At 36.5% G+C, this 12104-nt stretch overlaps 2 protein-coding genes across 2 annotated transcripts in view; one reads left to right on the plus strand and one right to left on the minus strand.

The window, feature by feature from the left end:
* CHRM5 (cholinergic receptor muscarinic 5) overlaps positions 1–12104 on the minus strand; it is a 50914-nt gene that overhangs the window by 28501 nt on the left and 10309 nt on the right. The window lies entirely within an intron of this gene.
* AVEN (apoptosis and caspase activation inhibitor) overlaps positions 1–12104 on the plus strand; it is a 100009-nt gene that overhangs the window by 20530 nt on the left and 67375 nt on the right. The window contains exon 2 of the mRNA XM_074584988.1: positions 2861–3041. Within this exon, the coding sequence (XP_074441089.1) occupies positions 2861–3041 (181 nt within the window). The remainder of the gene's footprint in view (positions 1–2860; positions 3042–12104) is intronic.

Consider the following 12104-nt stretch of genomic DNA (forward strand, 5'->3'; position numbering starts at 1 on the left):
ATTTTACTTCCAAGAAACGAAATTTCCTTGGTGTGTGCTGTATAATACAGCTAATAACAGAATGTGAAAAAGAATGTAGTCCAGTTAAGAGAAAACATTTGAATCTATGTTAGTTTACTGGAAGCTAGTTAAAATAAGGTGATACTCCAGTTTTGTTTATGTCGACAACTGACTGTAGTGAATCCTTTAAACAGGTCTATAGTAAGTAATTATATATAATATCATAGTTGCCTAAGGTGATTCTGAACTTTGCTTAAAAACAAACCTGAAGTACAACACAGATCTATCTGTGTAGCGCTATCCTTGCTTTCGCTTGTCAATTGTATCAGCTCCAAGTTATTTTGGACACTGAATGTCACTAGGTTTGTTGGCTTATAGCAAATAATTCAATTTATAGGAGAAGAACAGAAGAGAAATAAGTTGATTCTTATCTTGGTGTAAGTGGATTTGCTCTTTATTCTGTGGAAACTATAGCTCTGGGTCAGTCCCCAGTAATACAGAGTTGTGACTTCAGTCTCCTGCTCACGCAGGCGACCATTTGTCCACAACAACCATTTTAGTGTATTTATCTGATGAATAGAAAGAAAAGAAAATTTACCTAAAAATTGCACAGAACCAGTGAGAATGCACAGAATATTTTCCTTCTTGTCAGCGGTTTGAGAACTGGGAGTATAATTATGACAGCTTTTAATCTGTTTTTAAGCTCTTTGATGATTTTACCATTCCTTCATGCTGTTCCTAACCAGATCTCACCAACAGTGCTGAAAGAAACTTGTTTATGAAGATTGGTGGATTATTTTTCTTGGGAAGTCATTATTTTAGTTCTGATTTTGCTATTTGTATGATATGCTGGGCAGTCACTTTTAAGACATCAAACCTGGGAGAATCTAAACTCTCACAATCGTATTTGAAGGTGCTTTGCCTTTCAGTGGACATTTGTGTAAAAGCCATGAAACAGGCTTCACTGCTACTTTTGGTCATTTTTAGTAGATTTTCAGAAATTAGGAGAAGTAATGCTCCACTGTCCACAAAATGCTACTTCCTACTTTTTCTTCTTTTTATGATGATGTAGTTGCATATAAATACAGTATGTGGTGTGCAACAGGGATTTATTTGGCGTTGAGTAATTGGACACTAAAGGAACATGAAAATCTCAAAATAGTTTATCCTTGTCTAGCTGAGCCAAAATGTAACTACGGAATTTTCTATGGAGTAGCTAAGCTTTCTTCACAATGGATTTCTAAAATCAATCTAAAACATGTTGCACTGCTCTGTGTCCTTCCTTGAGCTATGAAAGTAACTCATCAATTATAAAACAAATTAATGAAGTGATGGTGGTTTGTTCCTGATAGCGGCTTTGTGAAGTTGTTTTTACCAGGTTGTCTGATGTTGTACCAGTATGTAAGTCCACAGTATGTGCTTTAAAAAAACCCCTAATATAGTTTTAGAAACACAGTAACTACTAGAGATTTTAGTAATCTTTCTGCACAAGATGTTGCAGCTCTTCACTTACAAGGGATTTTTTTGAAACATAAATAATTGCTCTTCACGTTTAATTCAGGATTAAATTTGGTTTAAATTATCAAAGCTGAGGTCCTTCTTAAAGCCAGTGTCTGATGGTAAGCTGTAAAGGTGTTTTGGCTTATGGATATATATAATAACTTGCTGAAAGGTAGCTTGCTATTTAAATTATTTTATACTGAACAGAGATGGCTTTAAGTTTTACAGCAGTGTAGATAAACTTGAAATTCACTGCCCTGGTCATGAAGAATGTACTTATTGTTGTGACAGTGAAATTTAATCTTACGGCAGCAGCACACTGTGATTTGTGAAAGGAGAGATGGAGTAAAGCAGAGAAGAGAGTGGAACTGTCATCAGGAATGTTTGGGAGCAGACACAGTGGGAATCTATTCTTTCTTGACTCCCTTACTTCACCTCTTCAGAGCTCTAGACCTCTGCATAAAGTATCTTGTACTTTATCTTGTACTTGTACCAACTTCTCTGGTTGCTCTCAGTTCTCCTCTTGCCTGTTGAGTGCTCCTTCCTCCAAGAAGCAAATCTTTGTGAACCGATAGTCATTCCAGCTGAACCCCAAGCTGTGGGAGAGGTGAGCTCTGTTGATCTATAGAGGATTCAAGGGAGGGGGATTGTTTTCCACAGCTGTTGAGTACTTGTGGCAAATGCTTATTTTGCTTGCATCTTAGGCTGACTCTGCAGTGAGTTCTCCTTTTGACCCTAGAGCTTTTTAAGAGTTTGGGCTAGTAGATTGACTGCCAGCAGTGTATTTAATTTTTCCATGTGTATTTCCATAAAATGGCTTTCATGAAGGAAATTAATTTGATTAATTATTCCGTAGTACTTGTGTTAAGACCCTGTAGTTTGTAATAATGGAAATTCTTACATAGATCACCCATTCTGGATGTTTTTCTGCGGTATTTGTTATGTTACCTTTTTCCTGTTCTACTTTACGAACACTAGTTCTTCCAGTTATCATCTGTATCACTGCAACACTTGGACAGAGATACTGTGATTCTTAGTTCTGTTCCCTACACGTTGCTCTCAGTTTCAGGAAGGACGCTGTTCATTATGGGCTTCCAGAATAGGAACTTAGATCAGTGTTGCTGCTTGACCTCTGTAAGAACTGAAGCTTCACTAGGTGCTTTTAATTATACTATTAATGAATTACATACCGTTCAGGAAGATGGTAGCACCTGGTCTAAAATTTTGATGGGGATCCAGGCTGATTTGTCTTTCTGGGTTTTAATTCTGTGGTTGGACTTGTTTGTATGAATGACTGCTGAAATACAGAACAAAATGCTGTTGAGTTACAATGGCTTAACTGTCCATTTAAATGTCACAGGTAGAGGAGGAGGATGATATTGAATCACGAGAGGAAGAACAGAAGGAAGAACTGAAAAGCTATTCAAGAAGAAAGATTTTTTCCAACTGGAGCCGCTATGAGGATACAGAAAAAGAGGGACAGAGTGAGCATGGGGAATCACAGAGAGGAACAGACTTCAATGTTTTGCTTAGCTCAGCAGGTAAGCATTTTCTACTCTATAGATAGTTTCTTAGTTTTGCATGGTGAAACTTTACTACTTTTCTGGCTGTTGTCCTTGATGATGAAACAGGACACTGGAATACCATTCCTGTCTGCCTTGGTAAGTCTGCCATTGATGTATTTAGGAGTGTTCAAAGTCTCCATGGGAGCAGCCTTGTAGCGTACAGGCTGCACTGAGCCATGGCAGATGGGGACTAAAAGAGTGCTGCTGCATTTATAGCCTTGTCCTGAAACTATGTGTGGATCTGAGCGTGTGCAGCATCCAGTGACTTTGAGCCTGTTCTTTCTGACAGTGAATTTCTTACTGATCTTCGTCATCAGATTGCTTTCCAGAAAACAAAAACGGTTGCTAAACACAGCAAAGGAGTCAAGCAGCTGCTTGCTGTTGTGTGTTTTGACAAAGATTTGTAATCAGCACTGTACAGATGTGTGTGTGAATAGCAAGCATTACTCTCCTTGAAAATAAAGATTGGTTGTTTTCCCCTCTGTAAAGGAGATAATAGAAGGAGGAGGTGGAGGACCAGGCTGTACTAGATCTACTAGATCTTTTTTTTTTTTTAACTATACGTGAATAGTATGGGCGGTTGCACAAAAAACAGTTACCTAAAATTATTTTAGAAACACTATGGGTTTTTTTTTGAGCAACTTAGAAGTTCTGAAATCTCTCAGATCTAAGTAATTGGATTTTTCAGCCACAGCTTGGAGGGATAAGTTAGAAATTATCTACAGTAAAGAAACAAGGACCAGAGCTTGCTTTCTCTGTGCCAGAATCAACTTCTGAGGTTCAGTTTTGCTTCAACATTGTAGAATTGGGCCTAAATTGTCAGTTTTAATCATAGAATCACGAGATGTGTATTGACTTCTCCGAATGATATGTTGCATGGTAAACAGAGTTGGAGTTAAGATGCCTGGTGTGGACCTCCGAGACGGATAGGTAACAGCCTGGGGAGCAAAGTAGCTATCACAACTCAAAACATTTTAAATCAAGAGACCTACCCTGAGCTGCATGTTACTATGTTTCAGCTTTTTAAAACAAACTTTAATATCTCCAACTTTATACTTAGCCTTCAGAATGTCTTTAAAATGTTCTGATGAACAGAACAGAACTAATGATATAAGGGAATACTCTGTATTTCTACTAATTTGTATTTTTTGGAGGTTATACTCCAATACAGTTATTGCCAACCCATTTATTTTACTATGTAGATTCTTTTAATGCCTAAAATTAAAATCTTGTTAGTTAGTATTATTAATAGCTATTAATTCCAAATCTTTCATTTAAAGAGTGCTTTACTTTATTTTAGGATGTATTGTGACTGTTCTTGACATTAAAATAAATTGATAAGAAACAGCAATGAAATAAAGTACTTTCAGAGGAAAAAAAGTACCTTCTAAACAATAATGCAGATTTCTTGGAGTCTTATAAAAAAACAGTGTGTATTGGAGGGGTTTCTTTGCCTTCTTTGGCTTATGTATGAAAATTGAGAATGCAGTCATCTTTATTTATGGTGGTCTGAGAAGAAGCTTGCATCTTTGCTTTATTTGATAATTTTGATTTGTTCATATATTGCTGTTCAGCATTCTGAAGTTGCACAGTGGATCCAATTCAATTGTAAGAAGCAGTTAGGGGAGTACTGGAGAGGGAATGGAGCTGAAGTGCCATTTTTCACGAATGAAAAAGCTTAGATAGGTCTTGCAATTTACTATTAATACACAACAATGTAATCAATACAGCCAGTTAAGAATCCTCTGGCAAAAGCTCAGATTAAAAACCTGTTCTCCTATGTAACATTTAGATTCCATAATATTGAAAGCAGTGTCTTAAAGAAGGTCCCATCCTTCAAGATACAACTTGGATTTATTCCCAGAAAATATCCTGTTAATTGAATGAGATAGAGTAGAAAAAATAGTTTGGGATAATGTAGTAATAAAGACGGAATTAATGCTAGCAGAAAAATTTAAATGGAGCAATTCCTGATGTCCAAGGAATTAAAATTCAAAGATTGGTATTTGTTTAATATATTTTAAATTTGTTTCTATATGTGATTGTTCTAGTTAAAATCAACCAAAAAATAGCAAAATGAAAAGATTAATATTCTGTGATATGCATGCCATGTTGAAAATTAGCAGGATTGGAGCTTTTAAATTTAGTACACAAACACTAATGTTGCTTGAATTGAGAAAATAACAGAGTTATGGGTTGTTATACTGTATTTTTGTCAGTAGTAAAGCGGGATATTTTTTCTGAGAGGAGGAGGAAGGGATTTGCAGATATTAGCAGAGGATGTTAAGTCTTTAGGGTATTTTATTTTATGTTTTTCTATAGCTTCTGAAGGCATGCACTTTTTTTAGTTTTTTGCCTGTACTTCCATCTTGTCCCTGCCTCAAGCCAATCTTCAGTGCAGCACTGGCTCTGTCTTTTCAATCTAATATTTAAGCCTGACTAGTCCCAGACCGTCTCTGACTGCACCTGGTCGCTCTGCTCTCGGCCTTTGCCTGTCTACTAATTCTTCTCACTCGCTTCTGTTGATTTTTCTTCTTGTCTAGATTTCTGATTCCTGGTGGTGGGTCTTTTCTCAGTTTTTTGTTGTGAGCCAGCTCCCTTCCACAAAAATTCATTAAAATCCATCTCTGTCAGCTATTTTCTGTCCCTTGCTCTATCTGGTCCTGGTGGTCCCCGTTCTGAGTTGTTCTGTCTGGGATTGCTCATTTGGTTTAATTTTTCTCTCATCCGCTACCACATCTTCTTCTTACATTCCTCTTAGTTTCTTTCCTTGGCCAGTCAATCTCAGTTTATTCTTCCAAGCTTCCAGTTCTAATCTCCACTACAAGCTGTTTTCTTCATGTTCCCTCCAAACGCTCTGGCGGTATACCCTAAATCCTACTCAATTACCCAACAATATGAAGTGACAGACCACTTTTTTCAACTATGGCAGGGATATCAGCATAGGTGAGGCTGCAGAAATGTGCAAATCAACACTGTGTTGATTTGCACAACTTAATACCTGTTAAACACAGACTTCTCTTACAGTGAAAATCTGGCTCTTCACTCATAACCAGAGGTTAGAAGACACTTAGTTTAGTTGCCTTGCACATGGAGGTGACATAAAGAAGGTCACTGAGGGTGGACAGTTTGGTGATTGATTGTTAAGCTCCAGCAGATCTTGCCCAGAAGTACATACAAACTGATTTCTAGAAGCTTGTAGCTTTGCTAAATCAGCTCAGATTTTTCACAAAATGAGGATAAAAAACCATTGTTCAGGCTGATTTCAAGTTACGGAATCAGGGCAGGAAAGTGGTTACAGTTTTTCAAAGGAAGAGCTTACAAGGGCTTTTTTTTCTAGGTCCTTTCGTGGTAGAAAAACGTTCTAGCCATTCTCTGACCTTTTTTAAAAGGTGGTGGTGAGGGGAGGGTGAGGAAAAACTACATGAAGCAGACAATTGAGATGGAAAATCTCAGACTGAATGGTTAAAGAAGCAGCTGAAAATAGTCTTAAGTAAGAACTGCCAGGTGGCTTTGATACCAGCTAATGTCACTAGCCTGACAGAGCATTTTTGTTAGGGTTTATTATGTTTTTATGTAAAGTAGGGTGGTAACTTTCAGTTTTTAAGTCTGTTTCCTTCCTTTTTTAGCATTTTATAACTTTATTTTATTTTTAATTAAACTTGAATAGCAAAGCAAACTTTTCTGTATTGCTTTTGATGTCTAGCTGATGTAAACTACAAGTCCATTGTGAAGCCTTCAGGGAATATGTCTTGAATCAATTTAGTAAAAATGCTGTTGGAGCGTAAAGAACAAGAGAAGTGGAAGCGATAGGATAACCTTACTTTGCTAGAAGAATCTTGCCATGTTTGAAGAGCTGTCCTCGTTTTTTGACTGATGAGGGTTAAGTGTCCCAAAATAGATTTAAGTCCTTCATTAGGTTTTTGTCTGTAAATAGGTGCTTTAGGTTTAAAAATATGCTTTTAAAATTTCATTAAAATTTCATTAAAATTTCATAAAAACTGTACCCAGGGACCTGATCACTTTCCTTTAATCGTGGTAGTCATTATCAGTACAGCACCCAAAAGCTGCCAACATACATGCCTCAATAACAGTGTGCTGAGTTGCAGGGTGTAATGATTATCAAGATGAAAAAAATGTAATTTGGACATGAATTTTTCCCATTTCTGACCAAAAAATTATTTTTTTGGCCATGGCTGAATAATTCTGATAGCCTTAAAGGCTAAGAACGAGAACTGCTGTGTAATTCAAGCAAAACCAGTGGAACAGTTTTGATTTTGTAAGAATACATATAATTTCTGTAGGTACCTAGGACTTGAATACAATAGGAAATGTGGAATAAAAGTCAAAAGAGCAGTCACTGGAGCATAATAATAATCAACAGTAAGTCTAGGAATTGTGAGATACCAGTTACTTTAGGTTCCCTAAAACACCGTTGTTTCGGGTTTTTAACCTCTTGCTTTTGGGCCTCTCTGTTTAATTTTGATGTGTCTATTGCAATATATTGCTGCATTTTTGTCATTTTCATGGTTGGTACATACCTGAGAATTTGCAGTATACAGAAGACCATTGGTTGTCTTGGAAAAGCTGAACAGATAAACTTTTGGAGCGAGGCTTGTGTTAAAAATAGGTTTTCCTTCATTTTTTGTATCTTAAGTATATACTGACAGATTTTGGGAAAAAAAAAAAGTAGAGTGAAGAGTAAATAAGTTTCATATCTTTGATTCTAATCCAGCGTAAACAAAAAGAATGGCAATGGCAGGGCACGGTTCAGCTGCTAAAAAAGAATCCTTTGAGTTTTAAAATTCTAGAGCGTAGCTGAAAATCAGTTTTCTTAACAGAACTGCCTAACTCATTGTTGATTTGAATAGCAGTATATATCAGGGGTCCCACTTCCAAGTGGTATTTGATTGCCAACTTCTACTTTTCGTTTTGTATGTCTTTTCTGTGAAATTATTTATGTCCATATGTCTCCACAGAACTCTGATTCTGCATCACTCTTTCTTGTACTATTGGGACATCTAGGCTAATGAAGAATTGTTGTTTATCAGCTCTGAAAGCATTATTGCTCAGTGTGAAAAATAGTGAAAACTATTTTTTAATTCTTTTTTGCATTTGGTCAGAAATTCAACAGATGCAAAACTTTGTGTCCTTGCTGTTCACCAGGTCACGTGAGCTCTGTGTAGAACATAGAGGTATTAGTTACTACTTATTACTTATCAACAGCTTTAAGATGTTAGTACTGGGTTACTGCTTGTGAAACATAACACTGTTGCAATTTAGGATTGGAAATAGGTGACCTGAATAGTCCTAGTATATGTGCTCCTGAAATAAATAGTTAAGGGCATGTGCTTTACTTGCATCTTTCTTTGTGTTCTCCTTTTTTTTTTTTTTGCTACCTCATTCCATAAATGTTTTCTGAGCTTCTCTGACGTGCTCTACTCTCCTGCTTCTCCTTTTAACCCCATTCCATCATATCAGAACTTTCCTTTCCTTTTTGATGGTTATGTGGTAGATACCATTTCCCATCTGTGGAGGCTCTTCATCCAAGTGCTTATGTTTATATTTGCAGAGGTTTTAGTTGTGACAGTTATGCCCTGGGCAGTCTGCAACTTCGGACTTGTTGATAGACCTGAGGGATGCTGCTGGTTTATGTACCTGTAGGTATCTGAAACCAACAAAAATGCAGCCTCTCCTCTTCTCCCTCTCTCCTCCCTAGCCAAAGTGATTTTCCCAAACAAATAGCAAAAAACCCTTTCCACAATAAAGATTTGCAGTAAAATCACAGGACTTGGCATCAGTGGAAGCTGGTTTTCCATCTGCTCAGTGCTTCCTCCTGAACTGTTCCTAACATTACAGAAATTCATCTTTTTTGTTCTAATCAGACAAGCTGTCTTTTTTTTTTTTCCTCTGAACTAAAAATAGGAAGTGACAGATTTTAAGTATTAATTGCATTTTGTTGATAAATGTATTTTCCTGTAATAGGTAATCTGTGCTTATTATACATGCTTTCATATCTGTGCCTTTTTCCCTCCTAAGTTTTATTTAAAATATAACCAAAACTGTATGATTGAAGTATAGAAGTATAATGTGATTCCGTGACTTGAATGCATATAAATGTAGGATAAAAGTTCTTATTTTTATTTTAACATTCTGATATCTTAGAACTATGTGACCATGTATGTGTCAGTGATAATATTACTTTTCAGTAATAAAAGAAAAATCTGAAAAATTTGGATTTTTCGGAGCGATTTGTATACTTTATGTTTTAGAATTGAATAGAGTAAGGTTCACAGACTAAAGGGGTAAAATTTGTTCCCATTAAAATTAGCATGGTAAGCTTTTCCCCATTCTTTTAATTTTTCACACCTTGATTGCACTCATTTATTTGTTAAATTCCAGATTTCTGGATTTAGAAATTTTTCTGACTAACATCCTTCTCTAATCTTGGGCCTTAAACTTTTGCTGCCACTATATAGTGACAGTATTTGTGCTGAATTGTGTTTAAGTATGTTTTGGTTATGAAATCATAAATTGGTAAGTTTAAGCGTGGAACAATTTGTCCTCATTCCTGTCTTGCTGTTGTCATGCCCACTACTTGAATTTGTAGGCATGAGAGCTAAATAAAAATGCCTACTCATCCGTTTCACCGTTTCTCTTGTTTAGTCATGTCCTTTGTTTTTATAATACCCCTAAAACTAGTTCTGTATGACCAGGCCTCACGTTGGTCATCATGGTTTCTGCCACATCATCATCTCCTCTGACTTTCCTGCTAGTGAAATCCCTTAATCAAAAATTAATTACTCCGACTCTTGTACTCAGACAATACATCTAGTATTCCAGTCTTCATTTTCAAAATTCAGTATGTTATAGCCACTACATTCTTGTTCCCTTTCTTCTATATTTACTTATTTTCACTTATTTTCTGCCTTTCCCCCTTCCTTTGAATTTTCCTTTTATGCCATGAACTTTTTGATTTTTTTTTTCTCATTGCTGTATGTTACTTTTGATTTTAATCTTTTCTTTCAGATTCCTTTTTACACTTCTGATTCTGAAACACTGTTAAATCACTTGAGTTTGACTGTAAGCTTTTTAGAGCAGGGACTTTCTTTTGCTTACCCGTAAAGTATTTGTTCATTTACAATAATAACGTTAATAGGTATTACTTCTGTGTTAATAATAAAAGATGTTGATTGATTTGGAGGAGCTGTGTTTGTTTTAATTGTAATACTTTTGTTCCATCTCTCAGCAGCCTACGTTAGAGAAAGAAAGAAAAAATAGAAACAGAAATTTTACAAAATTCTATAAAACCAGTTTTTTGTTTATGGTAAGGATGATGTGAGTATCAGATGTAGCAGATTGGTTTAACTGCAGAAGCTAGACTTAATTTACTGTTCTGTTTCTTGTAAGGATAAGTTTATTCCTAATATCAGTTTACAAACAAAATAACTGTGATGGGAATTTTTCCTTGTTCATTGAAGGATGCTCCAAAGCAGTGTTGTGATCAGACTGCATGTGAACACCACAGAAAAGATGGACAGACCTATTCTGCTAGCACAGTTCTCAGAAATTTGTTTGCAGGGAGCAGTGGTGTTTCTAAACATTGGTTTTGGAGTGAAATAAGGGCTGCGAAGTAGGTAGTGCTCCAGAAGACACAGAGTGCCTACTTTTTTTCCTTAATCTCAGTTGCACCTCCTCTTTTCTTCTTATCCCATTTGTGGTCCTGAAATTCCTCCTCACATTTGCTACTGATAATCTGGGCTCTCCTAGCCCTTTTCTTCTCCTTTTAATGCTTTCTGAAACACACACCTTCATTTTGCTGTTCTTTCCCTGATCTCATACAATTGCTCAAGAGTTCCCAATTCCTTCATCCAACTTCTAGTCTATGCTTTCTCTTGATCCTTCCCCCACCCCATATTTTTGTACCTGTCCAAATCACATGTTGGCTCCCTGTCTGTTTTGTGTTCTCTTGCCTATTGTTTGTTCTTGGCTCTCCTGGGAGTGGCATCTTTGGAATTTCTGGCTGTTGTACAGAAAGATGGCTCTCCTGAGGATTTAAAAGATTTGGTTTTTTTTTCCCAAAGGGTTTATTTTTTGTCTAGATCTGGGTAGTTTTCTCAAAGAATGTCAAAGGCATATTGAGCCTTGCCAAATTCATTGTTTCAAAACAACAGTTGTATTACTGTCTGTTCCACCCTAAAGGGAACTCTTCCGTCCTGTCGTCCTTTGTTGCAAACCAAACTGTGAACTAGAAACTCTTTTAATAAAAAGCATGTTTGAGGGACAGAATAGGGTGTGAGTGGGGAGGAATTATGTTTTCTTTGGTTCTGACTCATTTTCAACCTTTACTGGAATGTGAATCAGATGACCTTCCTTTGACAGTACACATCATCTCAGCGTATAAAGCGTGGTATTTCTGAATCTGCTGCAGATAATTTGGATTGTGAAGCTGATCATACTCTCTCTATTTCTTTTTAAGCTTTTGATTGAAAACAGCCTGTGATGATCTGGTATTTTCTTCTTGAATATGTGCGTGTGCTTCAACATGCAGAAAATGTGTAACTGCAAAGTGTGTATCAGCTAGCTACAAAATGTATGGGGGCAAGGTGGAAGAACTAATTCAAGATGGGAGTGCTTTAATAGGATGATATCATTCCACTGATTTTTGTGTCATAAAATTTTTGTGTCATAAATGCTAGAGGCAGATATATTGCAGATATTTATAGCAAAGAAATTTTCTTTCGAGACACTTGGATAACTTTGTGTTGGGGAAAATGCTGGAAGAACGGAGCTGCTAGAAAGCTAAGTATTTTAAATTGACAGTTCAGTGGTAATAGGAGGTGAGCTGGTTTAGATTTTTCTGAGTAAATAAAGTGCTAGGGGTGCAAGAGTAATAGTCCCAGAGAGAAAGTCTATACAATTTGTACTCTTTCAAGAAAAGATACCGTTTGCAGTCTTCCTCATCACCTTTCTGATGCCCAAGGAAGTGTACCAAAGCGATTATAATGGAAAACAGCACTTTTGCCCTGGCTTCTTTAC

This window comes from Larus michahellis, chromosome 4 (assembly GCF_964199755.1).
Source record: "Larus michahellis chromosome 4, bLarMic1.1, whole genome shotgun sequence".
In the NCBI taxonomy this organism is placed as follows: Eukaryota; Metazoa; Chordata; class Aves; order Charadriiformes; family Laridae; genus Larus; species Larus michahellis.